The 18,851-nt window shown below is 51.2% G+C and overlaps 6 protein-coding genes across 6 annotated transcripts; 2 read left to right on the plus strand and 4 right to left on the minus strand.

Moving 5' to 3' along the window:
- Positions 1 to 83: 83 nt before the first annotated feature.
- CTHT_0050110 (uncharacterized protein) lies at positions 84 to 1,357 on the minus strand (the record flags this gene model as incomplete). Its single annotated transcript, XM_006695296.1, has 2 exons — positions 84 to 666; positions 717 to 1,357. The coding sequence occupies 2 exons, from the start codon at positions 1,355 to 1,357 to the stop codon at positions 84 to 86; spliced, it is 1,224 nt and encodes a 407-aa protein (XP_006695359.1).
- Positions 1,358 to 4,382: 3,025 nt separating this feature from the next.
- Positions 4,383 to 5,336, minus strand: CTHT_0050120 (short-chain alcohol dehydrogenase-like protein; the record flags this gene model as incomplete). The annotated part of the gene is made up of 1 exon (XM_006695297.1): positions 4,383 to 5,336. The coding sequence occupies one exon, from the start codon at positions 5,334 to 5,336 to the stop codon at positions 4,383 to 4,385; it is 954 nt and encodes a 317-aa protein (XP_006695360.1).
- Positions 5,337 to 9,365: 4,029 nt separating this feature from the next.
- Positions 9,366 to 10,537, plus strand: CTHT_0050130 (putative cellulose binding protein; the record flags this gene model as incomplete). Its single annotated transcript, XM_006695298.1, has 5 exons — positions 9,366 to 9,746; positions 9,809 to 9,988; positions 10,045 to 10,308; positions 10,366 to 10,464; positions 10,529 to 10,537. The coding sequence occupies 5 exons, from the start codon at positions 9,366 to 9,368 to the stop codon at positions 10,535 to 10,537; spliced, it is 933 nt and encodes a 310-aa protein (XP_006695361.1).
- Positions 10,538 to 12,312: 1,775 nt separating this feature from the next.
- CTHT_0050140 (uncharacterized protein) lies at positions 12,313 to 13,776 on the minus strand (the record flags this gene model as incomplete). Its single annotated transcript, XM_006695299.1, has 1 exon — positions 12,313 to 13,776. One exon carries the CDS (start codon positions 13,774 to 13,776, stop codon positions 12,313 to 12,315), a length of 1,464 nt encoding a protein of 487 aa, XP_006695362.1.
- Positions 13,777 to 14,502: 726 nt separating this feature from the next.
- Positions 14,503 to 15,580, minus strand: CTHT_0050150 (uncharacterized protein; the record flags this gene model as incomplete). Its single annotated transcript, XM_006695300.1, has 2 exons — positions 14,503 to 14,947; positions 15,006 to 15,580. The coding sequence occupies 2 exons, from the start codon at positions 15,578 to 15,580 to the stop codon at positions 14,503 to 14,505; spliced, it is 1,020 nt and encodes a 339-aa protein (XP_006695363.1).
- Positions 15,581 to 16,687: 1,107 nt separating this feature from the next.
- CTHT_0050160 (uncharacterized protein) lies at positions 16,688 to 17,123 on the plus strand (the record flags this gene model as incomplete). The annotated part of the gene is made up of 2 exons (XM_006695301.1): positions 16,688 to 16,831; positions 16,911 to 17,123. 2 exons carry the CDS (start codon positions 16,688 to 16,690, stop codon positions 17,121 to 17,123), a joined length of 357 nt encoding a protein of 118 aa, XP_006695364.1.
- Positions 17,124 to 18,851: the final 1,728 nt, after the last annotated feature.

An 18,851-nucleotide genomic window follows, 5' to 3' on the forward strand; every position in this document is an offset into this window, starting at 1 on the left:
TTCTGCATTTCTTTTTTTTATCGATACCTAATACCATGCTTTGCTCTTCCGCAACACTTGACCTTGATGTTCCCAACCTGCTCTCATGTCTTAAACCCCAACACCATCCCCTTCTTCAACATGTCCATTTCCCGTTTGCTGAGAGGATCGCGTCCACTGAAGCTTGCTTTCTTCCTCCTCTCAGATGACCACGTGGTCAGGTCGAGCTTGTCACCACCGATTCTCATGTCTTTCCCTGTCCCATAGTGCTGCATGTATTTGCGGTATGCGGCAGCTGTATTCCAGGGGTCATCATCGGATGGAGGGGGCAATTTGTCGGCCACGCCTTTGCTCTCTGGTACGTCAGTCAGTTTGATCCCGTGCCGCTCAGCGTACCCAATAATATACTCGCCGAACTCGGCGATGTCGAGCTCGAAGTCGTGTGTCTGGCCGTCGCGGCCTTTGATCTCGACCGTCTCAACCCTGAACGAGCGGGGAATGTCGGCCAGATCGAAGTCTACCAGCAGATGACCCATGATCCTCTCCCAGAGGGACATTATGAGACCCAAGTTCCTGAGCTCAGAGGTGCTGGAGAGTAGCTGTTGCCGCTCTAACCGTGCCAACATTGCAAGGAATGTTCGGACGGCCAGCAAGATCAAGTCTTCCACCCGTCTTCCATCATCTATCCTAAAAGCACAGTCAGTTAACGATCCCAGAGAGAAGGAAAGGACACTAACCCTATCAAATCACTCGACAAATCGGTAAACAGCAACAGTGCTATCACCTCGCAAACGACCCATTGCTCCCGCCAGTTGTTGTCTTCCTCGACAAAGTCCAGCAACAAATTCTCAAGTACCTCGGCGAATCCATACCCCGCATAGTCATTTGTCACATACATGTCAAAAACCTCGGGATCACGCAGGTATATCATGTCGATCTGCCGCATGAACTTCTGTCTGCCCGCCCACGACGTGATCCATTTGTGGTTGGGATAATCGTCAGCCGGTTCCCCGCACAAACACGACATTCCTCCATCGCAGCGCCGCTTCCTCTTCATTTGCTTGTCGCCGCCGTCATACTTGGTCTGCTGCCGCGATGCTGTAGTACAAACACTCGCCCTGCGATCATTCCTCCAGCTGCTTCCATCCTCGCTCTCGGTCTCCTCCAAATCCGAGTCATATCCCCGCTCAAACTCCGACTCCTCGTCCCCATCATCCCAGTCATACTCGGCCTCGTCGTCCGAGTCCCCCTCGGGGAAAGGTGGCCGACACCAGCAGATGAATCGGTACGGGTCTTTCTCGCGCTTGCACACCTCGACGTAGTTGACGTCGATATTGCGCGAGGCGGAGACGGCTGACCACCGGCCGGGGCGCGACATCTTTTCGCTGCTGCGCTGCCAGGCGTTCTCGGAGGTGAGAAGGCTCAGCTCAGCTCAGCTCCAGCACAGCTGCTCCAGTTGCTCTCCTTTCCCAAGTGAGGGGTTGAACTCCAGCGAGTGGATCTGGCGGTGAAATATGGGTTGGGTAAACAGGCAGGCAAGTAAACAAGTGTCGGTGAGTCCTAAGGCCATTAGACTGGATCCCATGCTCATGTCCCCTCCCTTGTTCGCTCAATTGGGTATCCACGCCGTTCGTGCGTGGCGTTGGGGCGATGGGTCCTTGGATGCATGGGAGTGGGGCAAATACAGCAGTCTCGGCTTCGGGCCGGGATCGAGATCACCTGCCCCACATAATACAGTTTACCGTTGAGCGTGAGATTCCGCGTGAGACCCTGCGTTGTGACGTCGGTGACGCAACGGGCGGCCCACTGATCGGCTCCGATTGACTTGCCATGAGTACGGGTGCGCTCAGTTTAGGGCTGTTCGGGCGTGGAGGGTTTGATGACGTCGATGCAGCAATTCTATTGTTTTGGGGTTCTTGCAGATGGCAAGGGAGATGCAAGCCAAGATTTTTGGCTTCTCTTGAGAAAGAACCAAGGCTAAATGCCGATAATGACTGCTTAAAAACCGGTTTTGGACCCTCGATCGTCAAGGAAGATTATGGATGCCCACATGTCTAACAACCAGTACAGTGGACAGCCTCGAAGTCCCCGTGAGTCGAGTGTTCCTTTCCTTACCCAAAATCTATATAGTGTCACTGACTGCTTAAAAATACTGTTCACGTTAATTTCGAACCCGACTTTCCAATGGTAAGTTGTAAAGGGTCTCCATCTATAAAGTACCACCATGTTATATCTACTAGTTTATAGGATAAATGTGACCATTCCACAACCTCCTGAAATGGGTCGAAGGTAGCAGCCGGGTTGTAGAACCTGAGGGACTGGGTCCTCACGCAGCAGTGTCTGTGGTTTGACTGCGGTCACCAGTTGTTGGTTGATAACTGTTTCTGTTGCTGACTGAGGAGTCCTTGTAATGGATCCGGGAGATTGGTGATTCCATATACATTTCTATACTCGAGAGTCGTTGGTATGCCTGCCCTGCCTGCGATTGGTCATCTTCTGGTCCCACTTGGAATTTCTATTGGTCCTTCTTCCACCGCTGCAGGGGTGCTGGTCCACACCTGGGCCTCAACAATAAATTCATAACGTTTAAAACTAAAGTGTTACGGCCAGGATTGTGACGATTCCACGACCTCCTGAGATGGGGTTCGAAGGTGGTGGCTAGGTTGTAGAACCTGAGGGACTGGGGTCCTCACATAGTAGAGTATGGAACTCACTACAGTCACCAGTTGTTGGTTGACGACTGTCTCTATTGCTGGCTGGAGTTCTCATTATAACTCTGGGAATGAGCGATTCTATCTACATATTTTTACTCAAGGAATTGTTGACATGCCTACTTTGTCATTCCAATTATCACCAAGCACTTCCTCAATTATCGTCGGGTGTTGCGCTCGTTTTTCAGTGCTTTCCTTTGCACTGATGTTTTCCACCCTTCTAATCGGTTGATGTTCTGATGGCAACAAACCCCTTGAGTGACTGACATCCTGGCCGTAACAATGATATAAACCAATCAAAAAGAAGGCTGGAAGATTATCAGCGAGAAGGAAAGCACTGAAAATCGAGCGCAACACCCGGCAATAGCGGAGGAAGTGCTTGAGAATAATTGGAATGACAGAGTAGGTATGTCAACAATTCTGTGAGTAAAAATTTGTCGATAGAACCGCTCATTCCCAGAGTTATAATGAGAACTCCAGCCAGCAATAGAGACAGTTGTCAACCAACAACTGGTGACCGTAGTGAGTTCCATACTCTACTATGTGAGGACCCAGTCCCTCAGGTTCTACAACCTAGCCACCACCTTCGAACCCCATCTCAGGAGGTCGTGGAACCGTCACATAAAGTTTAAGGTAATATACGCTTCTAGAACATATGCGAACTTTCAAGAACTCTCTCTCTCTCTCTCTATCTATCTATCTATATATATATATATATTATCTATAAGTCCCATGTAGAATAAGGTAAAGCTTCGATCGTTAGATTAACCTAGTGTTACAATCGACAAAGATGTCACGTGGGGAGAAAAGAGCTGGGCGCAAAGGACCAATAAAAACACGGCTCATGCGGCTCCGAAAGGTCGTCAGGCCAAGAGATACCGACCTGGGCCTAAAAGACCCTTAAGAAATGAAGAATGGCTTGGACATATAAGGTAAATAGAATTCTCGTAGGTACAAAAGGACGAAGAGTTCTTCAGTCAGCATTACAAACTGTTGTCCAAACCAACTAGTGACCACAGTGTTTCTGGATCTGTGTGAGCACTCCCGTTTTTCGAATCCATAAGCATTGAACGAACCCGGAACCCATTTTAGGAAGGTTAGCTGGATTGTCACACCTAGACACAGAATACATGCCTAGTTCCCAAAAAAGTAGACGCCGTTCATGATTCATCCGAATGAAAAGCTTATATTGTTCACGACCAACAGGGAGTACCTGGTGAGAAAGTGGGATCAGACACTGCCCCCACAAGGACGTGGTTCGCGCGAGGTTGGAATCAGCCAACAGGAAACATAGGGGTTTCCAACGAACAGTTATCAAAGCTGAGAATTACAAACGAAAGATCGTCAGGGCTAAGAAAAACTGACGAGGGACTGAAAGGCCCCTGGTAGAAGAGATAAGGAAGGAATTTGAGTATATGAAGTTAAATAAACTCCTCGCCACAGAAAGAGGACAAAGAACTCCCCAGTCAGCAATACAAACAGTTGCCCAAACCAACTGGTTATTGCAGTGCTTTGAATTTCTGAGAACTCCTTTCTCTCAAATCCATAATCCTTCAACGAAACCCGAAACCATCTTAGGAAGGCAAGCTGGATTGTCATACATGCCGTGTTCACATATCACATCATCCCTCAATATACGCTAAAAGCATTTTAAGAAGCTCAACTACCTCCTCGAATGTAAATGGAACACTATCACAACGAATGCCCCTCCAACTCCTTCTCCGTATACTCCCATAATTTCTCTGCCAGCCCCTCGTCCTTCGCATTCCCCGACCTCATCCCCTTCAACCCAACCGGCTCGTAATACTCTCCACTAACTACTCCCGCCTTCGCGGTAGCCGCCCACAATTGATTCCGCACCCCTTGCTCAACCGGCGCCAGAAAACGACTCATAATCTTCGTCACAATCGACGCCTTTGATGCATCCTCAATCAGACTCGTTCTCACACCACCTGGGTGCACTGCCACGACCGTTAGATTAGGATATCGCTTTGCCAGCGCTCGGGCGTAGAGAAGGTTGGACAGCTTGCTGCGCGCGTAGCGCGTCATCCAGGAGATGTTGTCGCCTGGGGATTTGAGACAGTCGTCGAAGGTGACAGCATCTTTCTTCCACAGGAACATGTGCGCCATGGAGGACAGGAAAATGACTCGCACGGAGGGGGTAGTGTTGTCTTCCAAGGGGGTCTCGGCTGTTTTGGTGAGGAGGGGGAGCAAAAGTTTGACGAGGAGGGCATGGCCCATGTGGTTGGTGCCGAATTGCAATTCGTAACCGTCGGCTGTTTGGGCGGGGTCCGCGTACATTATCCCTGCGTTGGCTAGGAGGATATCGAGACGCTGGGACAGGGCTAGCACCGTAGAAGCGGCCTTCTTAATTGAGTCGAAGGAGGCGAGGTCCAGTTCTAGAACGGTGATGTTCGCGCCAGGGACTTGCTTTTTGATGTCTTCGGCTGCGGCATGGCCCTTTTCAACGTTGCGCGCGCAGAGGTAGATTTGCGCGGGGGAGTGGCGTGCCAGGTCGAGGACGGATTGCTTGCCAAGGCCAGAGTTGCCGCCAGTGACGAGGATGACTTTGCCTGCGAGGGAGGGGATGTCCTTAACGGGATCGAAGGAAATAGACTTGGAGAAGAAAGGGAGGGATGTGAGCATTCTGATGGGGGATGAGATGCTGGATGACGATGAGTGAAGGTTTCTGGGAATGATGAGAGGGTGGGATGAGAGTTGATGGCTGATGCTCATGGCCCTTCCGGCCCTGCAAGTTGAATCAAGTTACTCGGAGTCAGAAGGTGCCGCGTGTAGGCCACCAGGAGGGGAAAGTTGATTTATCACCGTGGCACGCAACAGCTGCTCCAATGGCCTCTGATATGATACGGTTTGAAATCAAGAGGCTGGTCCTCGGTATCGCTCAGCTCTTATGTCAGGGGCAGCATCCGACAGTCGATAACGTTCGCCCCCACGATCTATAGCCGGCAGGGGACATGGAAAGTTCCGTCTCACTATTCCGAAATAGGAAAATTGGCAAAACGCTGATTTGTCCAAGGCTTGAATTTGAGATTGAATTCTCTTTTTCGACCGATCCCACACCTGAGGGTGCTAGGTCGTGTCCACGACGACGGCGGACAATAGCTAGCTAACAACCTACAAATATGTAACACCGAGGAAAAGCCCGCACCGAGGCAAAACAGGTGTGGATAAGGGGGAAGGCATGCAGGGGGTTATGTGTCGTGGTTCGGGCGGGGGTTACTCTCGCGCGACCTGCAGAGATATGAGTCTCCAGCTCCAAGACAGACTCTGAGGAGTCGGTATCAAGGTCGCCGCCCCCGTGGGACCGGGGTTGGGCGCACGGAGGGGAGCCGGGGGGCGACACGTTGGGATAGGAAGCCTTGTAGCGACGTCCCAGGCCCGGCCGTAGAGCTCGATTTGGGGAGGGCCTGGACCTGAACAGTTGGAAGGAGGTCCAGAAAGCCCCCGGGTCCAGCCTGCCGGCAAGTGGGTTGTTGAAGGTCGTGAGGGGGCAGAAGAAGTAGCTCCTGGGGCACTCCTTCATCACTTCCAGGGGGTAGTTGAACCGCACGTGGTACTCCAGGAAGTCGCCGTAGCCCGAGGGCTCTGCTAGCCAGCGGAGAGGTGCTGTAGGGAGAATCTCTCGAGGAAGGGCTTTTTTGTGTGCCCGTCCCAGTGCACTGAAAGAGGCTTGTTAGCTTGCCACCACCTACGCATGTCTGGAGGGGGCACGCGTCATCTCTTGGGGGGAGAGCGAGCCACGCCCTGGTGCCCGGATGTTTAGGCTCCTGTTGGGGCCCCCAGGCCACAGGCCGCTTGATGCAGACGGGGCTAGCTGCGGTAGGGGGTGTTCAAGGCTTGTTGGAGGGGTTGAAAAAAACAAAAATCTTGCTTCACAAAGCAACAGTGATCCCGGAATTTTACTAGGAGAGCAATCTTTGACGTGAATGCATGTTTTTGCGTGATTCTCGATCTAAACATATCTGGTGAGCTAGTTGCACAATTTGACAGAATAATGAGACCGGATGCTCAGGTTCTTAACAGTTACACCGCATAATTTTGACAGCAAGAATACCAAATAACTGCCTTTGATTGGGCTCTTCTTTACGAACAGTATTTCAATCTTCTGAGCCTAATATTGATTGATTATTATCTAGTGAAGTATGTAATAGTGCTGCCGAGTTCACTCAATTATCTTGCTGTCTTCTCGAGAAAATGCAACCTCTAGTGTCACATGAACACGGCAGTCCAAGGAAAGGGATATCCCCGACTGCCAACACAAGGGACACCAGAGACAGGATGATTGGGAGCTGCACAAATACGTGGTTGATCCCGGAAGATGTCTAGAGCCGGATGACCGAAGAGAATGAGCCATATGGCCGAGGCATGATGAAGACTCTGTAAAGGAAGCTGCCTGGACATGGTAGACTTCTCTTGGTTCTTCCTCTCCCTAATACGAGGACAGTGAGGGCCAAGAAAGATTATGACACGTAGTAATTGACTTCGCTGTGCACCCCACATCGTCAGTGGCCATCATCTAACCCATTTGACCTATTGTCGATCCCTACCTGCACCAGACCAGTCACCCCTTACAGCAGGACGAGTCCCATGAACCTGATCACAGCGAGGGCCCGAGAAGACTGGCCATTAAGGAAGCTGTATTACATGATATGGAGCATCTGTTACTAAACAACTGACTTGCAGGGCGTGGCATGTCATTCGCTCATTTTCCTTGCTTGGATTGTTTTTGGACGTATGTGAGCTTTTGCGGTCAACCAAGGAGTTGATTCAGGCGGAACAACTAAGTTGCTGGCCAACGGCACTTCGTCTTTTCCTCGTCCCTGTCAAAGAAAGCAACTCTAAAATATATGATGCTGGATTCTAACAAAACGTCCCTGAAGTGTCTATTTACAGCTCCATGTCATTGTTGACATTACCCTCCACAACCTGGCGGCAACTCTCATGGTCTAATACGTATTCTCCTCGTTCCCACAGCCAAGTTCTGCATCATTGAACAATGCAACCGACCACTGTGCATGTAAATGGAATGTTATTGGATGTCAATTGCATGTGTATTGGCCTATTACAAGCCGGTCTGATCTTCATTTTGGAAAAAGATCTTGCTTTCACCGCTCAAGATTGCTTTCTGACCTGGTCTCTTTCCCCAGTATAGTTCACACTTTTGGAAAGCTCAAGCCGATTCAGTTTCCCTGACCGATGATCGTGGCAGGGTCTTAAGTCCTCATTTGTTTTCGACGAAAAATCATTATATTTCTCGCTACGGGAGATCAGAGCTTAGTGAATACAAGGCGGCTTGCATGCAGATGCAACCACACAGAGTCATTGAGCCCAATATTCAAGGGAACAAACCAGTTATATCGTGGAAATACATCAAGTTGTTCTTAGAAAGTCGGCAGCATCCTTCATCTCGCAACTATATCTAATATCATTGAGTCGGGTGAGTCACCCCTTTTCGGGCAAGTGAGACAGGCCGTGGTGGAGTCTGGGGCTGTTACAGGATCCATCGTGTTCCTGATGACAACAACAGATGATCTTGCTCTTCGACTGAACTCCCTCGCAAACTTTATTGATAGTGGAAATTCTTGCACGAATAGTTGCCAAAATACAATTGAGCGCCATACTCGACTGCTCTTTCGGCTTCTTCCACGTCTGGGCTGACCTGCACCCCAGGTTATCGGTTGCTGGCTATGGCAACCAGTCGAATGCGACGTCCGAGGCTCATCCGAGACTTGAAACTAGCCAGCCGCACCGGTTGATAAACCCGGGGAATGCTACCATTGACCATGCATTGTTGGCCCAAGTACTACCGGAAAACGGGTATGGATTTAGGCTAAAGGCTAAATCGGACACATCAAGCCCAACGAATGCCCCCTAGCGAGGACCGTCAACCCTTCCCCCGCAATGCATGCGCCTGAAACAGGAACCGGGTACTAAAATCGAGCTTGTAGCACAAATGTGGAAAAGGGATCTTGCAGTCGGCCAACCTTCATGCAAGTCACATGGTTGCTGGTAGGAAGCGGTAAGAATCACATGACGCCTCCACAACACCCAAATCCTAGCTCATAGATCCAGAACAAGCGTAACGTTGTGCCCAGGCTAACCGGCAAACATTCAGACAAGGTCAAACAAAACGGTGTTCCTTAGGGGCTAACTCCACCAAGATGGCGACCTTCTGGAAGCCCTTTTCGGTCCTGCAGTGCGCCCTGGCCTCAAGACGCAGCTTGTCGGCTATTTTGTGACTCGGCGTGTCAACAAGACCAGATCAGCGGGTAATCAGTCCAAGAGACTCCATGAGAAACCTGTTTAATGAGGGGTTGATGGCTATGCTGCAGGAAGAATAGAGACGGTGAGCCTCATTTGGTTGCGGAGCAGCGGAATGCAACACAAGGGGTGTGCCATTCGGATGTTCTCGAAGTCCACTCATGTGGCAAGCAGAACCGAACGTGGGGATCAACAATGCATCTCAAACGCAGGGAAACATCGTCGATCGTTTGGCTTGCCCAGGGGCACTGACTGGAGGACGTCGAGGTATATAAGGTTGGGTCGACTTCGTGTCATAGGGGTCATCACCTCTCCAGCAGATACCCTATCATCCATCTTGCTCCACTGCTCCTCAACTTTAATCCTCTATCTCAGACAGCAATCTCAGTCACCATGTGGCCCTCACCCAAGGTTGCTGCCCTCCTCCTTTGGGCTCACTCCCTTCTCGTCGCCGGCTCTCCCGTCGACACCACTGAAGCCTCCGAGCTCGTCGCCCGGCAATCCTGCCCCGAGATCCACGTCTTCGGCGCCCGTGAGACGACCGTCCCGTCAGGCTATGGCACTGCTGGTCAAGTCGTCAACCTCATCCTGCAGGCCTTCCCTGGCGCCACGTCCGAGGCCATCAACTACCCTGCCTGCGGTGGCCAGGCCAGCTGCGGTGGTATTCAATATGGAGATTCAGCCAGGCAAGGCACCCAGGCTGTTGCCAATGCTGTCAACAGCTTTCATCAGAGGTGCCCGAACACTAAGCTTGTGCTGGTTGGCTATTCTCAGGTGAGTTCATAATAGGCTCTTGGGCTGGTCTTGTGGGACATGAGGCATCCTGACAGTCATAGGGTGGTCAAATCATGGACAACGCTGTCTGCGGCGGACCTGACACTGGCTCTGGTATTACCACGACCACTCCTCCCATCAGCCAGAGCGCTCTGGACGCCATCAAGGCCGTCATTCTCATGGGCTCGCCCCGCTATGTCGCCGGTCTGCCTTACAACGTCGGCACTTGCACTGCCCAGGGTGTAAGTTCCTCTTAACCGCATCTCTCAAAGATCAGCGACACTCACACACATGATAGTTCGCCGCCCGCCCCCGTGGCTACGTCTGTGGCTCCAATTCGTCCGACAAGATCCAGAATTACTGCGACAGCACCGACCCGTACTGCTGCACAGGCAATGACGCGAACTCCCACCAGCAATACGGCGTCAAGTACGGCCAGCAGGCGCTCAACTTCGTGCGCAGCAAGCTCAACAGCAGCTCTGGCGGTGGTGGCGGCTCGCCGACTACTTCGGCTGGTGGCTCCCAGCCTACTCAGCCTTCGAATGGTGGCGGTAGCAACTGCGTATGTGGTTTTGCCTATGTTTGAGAAAATGAATCAGAGTTGCTGATGCTTGAACAGAGTCCCAAGTGGGGCCAGTGCGGCGGCCAGGGCTGGACTGGCCCGACATGCTGCCAGAGTGGCTCAACTTGCCGCTTCCAGAACAACTGGTACTCTCAGGTATGATGCTGATATCGATGTCCTCATGTGGCCCACATTAACTAACGGTTTTATTTCCCAACAGTGCCTGTAAATGAGAGCATACCTTTTTGGCTCCGGAAGCCGAAGTCTTTGAATCGTATTTGGAGACTTGAGCTCACTTGACCAGACTTAGACCCAGAGGCCCAGGTCAGAATCAAGGCTCTACGAACTGCCACTGAACCAGATCTATGTCCTTTGGAGACAAAGGGGCTTATTCACAATGCGCCTCAAAGTGCGAGGGAAACACCAGAAAAACTCGAGGATGAAAAGGGGCAAACGACATGGTCTTGATCCCAATGATTATACCTTTATGTATATAGCTTTGGATGAGTTCCGTAAATATACTCACGTACATAGTCCAACGACAAAACCCCTTGAACTCTGCTTCCTTTCTCATAGAGAAGTTGGTTTGGAACAGGTCTTGGCCATTCTCCACGCTGCAGTGTCCTTGTATCACTTTGTCTCAGTACTTTGGGGCCATAGTTAATGTTGGGTCAGGCAACAACAGACAGAGCAGTATGAAATTTCTGAACAGTTGTATCTTTCATGGTCTTCAATGGGAACTAAAAATCACGTCAGGGGCAAAGCGCAGCAATTGCACATGCAATAATCTTTTTAGTGCTCACGTCTGACCAAATCTCCAGAGAGAACAGTCAGTTTCCCGGGGCTGATATTCCTGTTTATATAGACTATCCAGTTCCTTTATGCCATGTTGTGTGTTGTGTTGTACATAATTCAATCTTCCAAGCAGTTAAAGGGAGAAACATATTGAAAAGTTGACACCCCATTTGAGTCATGTGTCGGTTTTTGGTGAACATCAGCCTTCAGTTACATCTTTCTAATGCCTTGTCTCGAATTGTCTCAGCTTTCTCTTTGCCTACATACCAGTATCATGCATCTCTCATCAAAACAAGGAGTTCAGCTATACAAGACCGACACAGGCAGAGTCCTTAATTGGCTCAAAAATCACATACACCATTGCCCAAGCTGGTATCTGGACCATCAGAGACAATTTCTGGAGCAGGAGCCAGAGTTCACGAGGTTTATCAACAAAGACATGCTTTGGCCGATACCAAGGGCATTCTGGATAAGCCAGAAGGGACATGTTGTGGTCACAGCCTGCATTTTCTGGTCCATGGACATTTGCATTGAGCTTCGTACCAGGAGCATACGTTCAAGCACAGCCGGGTCAGGCCGACAAAAGCTGACCTGAGACACGGGCAGTTTATCAAAATACTGAAGGAGGCAAGAGCTCCAATTTGTGGACTTGTAAGCCAGCCACAACGGAAATGAAGATTAAAAGAATCTCAGTTTGCAACGACATCAAGTAATTTTCGGAACAGGTTATAGAGACGAAAGGAACGGCAGAGTGAGGAGTGAAAGCATGCCGATATCTGAACGAGGCTTTGTTGGAGTGTCTAGGGACACCGCAGACAAATGCTTCCAGAAGCTTCTCACTGTTTGAGTAATTGGGGCCTGCAGCATAAGTGTCAGGTGCGCTGAGAAAGTTTGGAGTAACTTGAAGAGGAGATGCTGGCAGGAAGAGAAACTTAAATGTCATTAAATCCTTATAGATCTGGAGAACTTGTGCTTAACTCCCATCTCTCATCCCCGTTTGTCTAACCACCCAGAAGATGCTATCCCAGAGACGTGTACCCTGTTCTTAGATCTTCCCTAACTCTCCATGTTAACCATTATAACCACGCCATGATTTCAGACGTGTAGTATCTAAAACGACGGGGTATCAACGCGCTAAATGCGACGAAATTTGTGGCAAATAATCCAGAGAAATTACAACCAAAATTCTCAAATCAGAGTTACTACTCCTCATGCCAGACTCAGAAAACCCATCACCAATCCAGCAACACATGCAACAGCCCCAGCCGTTAGCGTGACCTCATGAGAAGCACCATTCGTCATCCACGGCAGCGCATCAGGCATGGGTACTCCCTTCACCGACTGGATTGGCCCTGTAATCTCAACAATATTTGACCCATTGGCATTCGTATTCGCCTGCGCCAGCCCAACACGATTATACTCCAAATCATACACAACATATGCACTCCTGAGAAACGAGTCCCCGACAATATATGGTGGTGACTGGTTCTGCGTGCGAATAGCCATGCGACAGACATCCGAGAACGGCAGGTTCGCAGGAAGCGGCCACAACCCGGCGCGAATGTATGGCTTCAGATCATCGAGGATGTACTCTGACGCGGGGACGCTGATGACAGGCCCGTCTGCGCCGTTGAACTGAAAGGAGAGGTAGCGATCGGATTGGCTGCGGTACTTGCAGTCGACGTAAACCTCGCCGGAGCCGAACTCGGAGGTTGTGTCATCGTATGCGCCAAGGGAGTCGTACAGAGGCTTGGTGATGGTCGAGGGGAAATAAGCGAAGGATGTGCCGGAGTCGAGGACGACGGGAATGTTGGCGTCGGAGGAGGTGAGCCGAACTGTTTCTTGACCGTCGGCGTGGGAGGTGACGCTAGTGAGGGAAACAACGAAGTGGTCGTAAATGAAGCCGTCGTCAACGCGACGCCCTAGGACGGGAACAACTTTCAAGTCGCCGTAGAACTTGGTTGTGTCGATGCCGCCAAAGAGGATGGTCCCTGTGGCGGCGCTGTAGTCGTTGAGATAGAGGCTGTAGGCTTTCGTCGCGATGTAGCTCTGGTTCTGCATCAGCTCGATTATGTTTGGGTAGATGTAGTCGGCCGCGACGGAGGTCGAGTAGCCGATGCCGAGTATGCCCCAGTTGCAGGTGCTCTCGATCGCGATGCCCATTTGCAGGCCTTGAATCTGGATGCCATTGCCGAGGGCAACGTTATCAGAGAAGTAGTCTCCTGCAGCGCCCGTCCCATCCACATACTGGATGGAAAACCCTCCCCTATCCACGGTTTTGTACGTCCTACTGAGCTCCGGCTCAAACGTGTCGAGGCACATTCCCCACTCTGCTTGCAGCTGCTCATCAAGGCACAAATCTGTTTGCGTCCACAAAACCCACAGGTCGCTGCTACCAGTGTCGACATGAAGCGTGACTTCTTGCTGCGGTGTGCCGATTCGCACCTTCGTGAAGTAGGCCGTCTGCTCGTTAATGAGTGTGGCAGCGTAGGGGCCGCCCGCGCGGCGAGCTAGCAAGGCGGGAGGAACCTTTGCGGGTGCTTTTGTGATGCTCAGGGAAGGCAATTGATCAACTCGACGGGACGAGGCAGCGGCGGCCAGCGCCAGCAAGCCAAGGTGTGACCACCGGGACGGTTGTCGTTGACACTGGCGTTCGTGATGTTTCGGTGACATTCTGGACTGGGGAAACGCGTTGGTGGGTAAAGCGAGGAGGGGGAAAGGAGAACGAAGAGGTAAGACAACAAAGGGATGACATGCTGAACTTGCAAGGAGCTTCACAAGAATAAATGCAGCCAATCTGTTCGGATCGACGCCAAGCGCGCGATGGTATCCTGTGGTGGTTTAGGGGCTGGAGCTGTCGCCAGATAACCCGGGGGCGCTGGGATCTGCTTGCAAAACGGCCTTGGGACCGCGTGCATTGCGACTTGCCACTGGCCAGCGTTCACGTCGCTCACGAAAAATGGAGCTCCGACCAGCGAATCAGAGTGTGTGGCGCAGCGCGGTGCCATTCCAGGGACTTGACGCCCCACTCAGCTCATTCAGCTGGAGCCCTGGTTATAGCAGCGTTGCTCAGCAGGCTCTACGTGCTTGGCATTGTGCCTAATGGGGGGCCTCCACTTCAGAACCATTCACAGCTCTCACCACAGCAATCACCACGTCGATGATGCAGGGTGCGTAAGCACTTAAGCACGGCTCATGCGTTTGCACGGCTCTGGATGCAATTCCAGAAACAACAGCAGGATTGGCACACAGGTCCAGGTAAACAAGCGGCCGGAAATCTCTACCAGTGATGTCTATTCCAAAGGTTCAGGTCTCACTTCCGCAAGCATCTTGTGTAGCCTGACAAATATCAAATAGCTCCGTTGTGTTTGCGTTTTCTCTCGAGCGGGCCACATACTATCAGAGACTCGCCTCGGTCAGCTCGATCGCCTGCAAGAACAGCATTTTCACCTTGTCCCAAGCCCCCTCCGGCAACTCCCCAGGAATGGGCAGACGGCCTCCCTCAAGATTTCCAAACCCAACCACGCGAAAGACAGCCTCTTTGATGCCAATGATCCCATATCTCATGACAAACTCCTCAGCCAAGCTGACGGCATACTGCAGGCGTTGAAGCTCGGTCCTCTCTTCGTCCTTCAAGCCTTTTGTATTCGCCTTCTCAGCCAGCTGCATCAGCCGAACTACGGTCTTGGGGAAGATGGCAGGGAGACCGTCGATAACGCCGGCTGCTCCAAATAGGACTACAGGCCCTAGCTGACTGCTGAGCCCGCTGAAGACGCGGAACTTGTCGTGGTGAATGGCCGGGTCAAGCGCGACTTGGATGTGATGGGAGACGTTGCCATGCGACCTGCTCACAAACTCGTCAGCTCCACAACATAAGTCGAAAGACAACGACGTTCACTCACATCTTGCACCCCACAATCTTCGGATGGTCCGCCAAGACGCGATACGTCTCAGGCAACACCGTCACGCCATTCGTAACCCCCGGGTAGTTATACACCAAAATCGGTAGCGGACTCCTGTCCGCGACAGCCGTATACCACTTCACCAACCCTTCCTGTCCGACCGACGCCCCGAAATATCCCGGCGCCAGCACCAGGCCCCATTGCACACCCGCCCGAGCGTAGTCATCCAACCACTCGAGTGCCTCTTCCAGTCCGTTGGTTAGCACACCAGCCATGAGCGGATAGTCTGGGAATCCGGCATCTTGGAGACCGCGACGGACGGCTGAGACAAGGGCGCTGCGTTCCGAGCGGGTGAGGTGGATCGCTTCGCCTGTTGAGCCAAGCAGAACGATGCCTGTGACGCCAGAGCGAGCGAGAAAGATGCTATGAGCAACTTGCGTCTCGACATCGACGGCGCGTTGGATGCGTGCTGGTTGGGTTGGGTCGGGGTATGTGCCTTCGGTTGGGGAGGGCAAGAAGAAGGTTGGGGAGGGAACCCAGACGCCATCGGGAGGGATAAGTGTTAAGTCGAGCATTGTTTAAAAGGGAGCTAAGGAGAAAGCTAGGTATGTTCGTAGTAATGTTGGCTAGGATACAAGTTTAGTCAGTAAAACGATAAGACCGTAATTCATTCACGATGGTTAGCGATTGTTTTAGGATGCGTTGCTGTGTGTAAAGTAGTTAAGGAGTGAACAGATCCTGCTGCTCAGGGGATCAAGTCGATAATGAGATTTTGGCCGTTTCGGTAAGTCGGCAAGGGCAGCCGCACGCAGAATGCGGGGGTACTTACCTTGCATGATCGACTCTGGGTCTTCATGCTGAACCCCCTCATTTTCCGGGTTCCCCCTTCGTTACAAATGCAGTGATGCTGCACTTGTTGCCAACCAAACTCGTCACCATGCTCTGGATGTCGGGCATGGCTGCGTCTCACTGCTTTATGACTTCAAAGGTACAATGCATTGCTTCCGACTTTTTGTTCGTTTTGTGATCTGGTCCGTAGCACCACCAGTCAAGTTCAGGTATTCTACAAGACTTGGAAGAGAGTGAGACAGCAGCCTTGTGGAAAACAATTGCCGCCAATACCGATTGAGAGTGCGCTATCAAAAATCAACAACAAGCTTGGACGTAGCTCAGTCATGATGCCAGAAGAGTTTGTGCGTTGAACCTAAAACTTTAGAGCCTGTGAAGAGGGTATGAGACAGATCTCCTCTGATCTAATCACTGTACCGCTATTCCTTAATTACCTATCTAAAGCAAAGGCATCATAAGTGCTGTCAACCTCCTCCTCAGACTACCTGCGTTAGTAGCTCCAACGTCACAATCTCAGAGTCTAACGATGTTGAAGAACAAAGCTTCTCCCAACGGTCAATGGACAATGACGTCATATCAGGTTCCTGGATGGAGGCACCGGAGAATTGCCAAGAGCAAACCTCGGCCCCACTTCCCGCAGCGACCCTTCCGGCGCTTAATTAATTTCACCCCGGAGACAGCACACCCCAGGAACGTTCGGCCTTTGCGACTTCATTCCCATCTGCGTCTTCACCTCTCCTTGTCCCATGCCAAGCGGCGATCAAGCCCAGGAGACTACGCCGTTACTTCCAAGACCAGAAGCAGATCTAAGTACTCAATCTCAGCAGGACGAAATGACCAGCCTCCTGATCTGGAAAGCCGGTGCCCTCTTTGGCGCGTCTGCCATTGCGCTCGGGGCGTTTGGGGCCCATGGTCTTAAAAACCGCATTACTGACCCGAGGAAGCTGGCCAACTGGGGAACTGCCGCGCAATACCAGGTAGGTTAAGGACCGCACAAGAGGAGAGGATCCTACGGCATCAACATAGTGGACCGCTAACGCTGCTTGTACGCTCCAGCTAATTCACTCCGTCGCCATGCTTGCTGCCAGCAATTACCCTGTTGCAGGAAGCCTCTTCGCCACAGGCATCACCATGTTCTCGGGCAGTCTCTACCTCCTCGTGCTGGACTCGGAGCGCTTCCGATACTTGGGACCTGTCACGCCACTTGGTGGGCTCTGCCTGATCGGCGGCTGGCTTGCTCTGGCCTTTGCCAAGCGCGGGCGGCTGTAATGTTGTTTGTGAGGTAGATGAGGGAGTAAAAAGTTGGGTCTGATTGAAGGGTGGAGGAGATACAAACCTGATTTGTCAAGCTTATCCAATATCTACGCACATGCCCATCGCAAGCGTTCCTATAGTAGCAGCTAGATTTTCCCATACAATATACTCGACAAGCTTTGTTTAACACGTCATATCTATTCGGAAGACTGACAATTGCTGTCGGGCATACTACCACAGTGATCCCAAGTCTGGAGAAATCATATTCAACGCAAGCGACTAAGCGAAACAGAAGCGTTGAGATGGAATCTAGGAAAAGTGACTCAATGTGGCATGCTGTCAAGGTGAATGTGCTTTGGACAACTGGTTGGGACTTCGCTACTGACACAACAGAGACCACACCTTCGTTGACGCGTGATACCCCGTCGAAAATGTGCCATCCACACTTCTATCCTAAAGCGACTCGCAGAGTGGGGCAAGCCACTACAAGTAAGTCACGTTGACATTGAGTTCAACGACTCCCTCACAGATCCTTTCCCTCACAAATGATCTGGTTGATCGGCAACCAATCACCGTGCGACATGCCCAGGCCTAAAGACTGAAGGCAACTCAAATGAATACAATGCGATGCCAGAGTTCAGGGTTCTCTCCCATGCGGCTGTCATCCTTCACTCTGAATTCTAACCCCATCCCTCGGTCTTCCTATATACGTAGTGAAAAAAAATCACACACTGTTCTCTGTACGAACGGAGACCCCTGATGGTCCCCTTTCAAGGCATCTCACAAGGTCACTTTTTAATTTTGTCTAGAATCCCATAAATGTTTTGGGCTAAACTCGACGCAAAGGCTGACCATGCCCCCCCGGCCGGGTCTCTAGTGGCAATGCAAACGTATTAAGTGCTCTATTATCACAGAGAGAAAGCCAATAAGCTCAGAGACTGGGAAACCATGATATAATGCAACATGTCAGGGTTGTTGAAAAGAGCCCTGCTAGTGTTAAAGTCGCGATGGTTCTGGTATTTCCATCAAAGCCCTCGGTGACTATTCAGCTCCAGTTCAGGCAGCCCAGGCTCGATCGCAGCAGTTTATAGCAGTCAACGATGAGTGATAATTAGACCTTCATGTTTTGAACAACTGTTCACCATGCTTGCGCATACATTACCCGTCTAGCTTTTCAGTCCTCTTCAGCGTTGGTGTTGTTCCTTATCCCTCTAATACCGCCTCTCCTACTGCACCTTCAACCACCAATGTCACCTTTGCTGGATGTACAAGAACCAGCCGGTAACGGCACAGCCAGTGCTATGGCCGATCGCGCCTTCTACTGCGATAGGTCTACTTTTGAGAACCGCGCGAGCGTTGCATTGCCTCTGGTTGATCACTGATGGAGAGTCTTCTAGAGGCGCCTATCGATAACGCATGGTAGGTTTAGAGCTGATACTGTTCAACGCTTGAGACACATGAACCGAGCTAATATCTTTTGCAGGGTAATCGGGCTACAGGCGGGTCACATGACGCTCCTTTAAAGCATGGCACGTGCGCCTTTGTGGAGAAGTTAGCGATAAAGTGAAGAAAAAGGGGTTTTCAGCAAATGTTGGCTGTGGTGACATTTGAGCAATCGACACGGAGCCCATCATCCGTTTCATCTACAAGAGTCCTATGGGCGAACATGTGGGCACGAGGGGCATTTCACTCGCGCGAACTACGATTATAAGATGAGCTGTGGTGTTTCCATAGTAGGAAGGA

Source organism: Thermochaetoides thermophila (assembly GCF_000221225.1).
Source record: "Thermochaetoides thermophila DSM 1495 unplaced genomic scaffold scf7180000011819, whole genome shotgun sequence".
Taxonomy (NCBI): domain Eukaryota; kingdom Fungi; phylum Ascomycota; class Sordariomycetes; order Sordariales; family Chaetomiaceae; genus Thermochaetoides; species Thermochaetoides thermophila.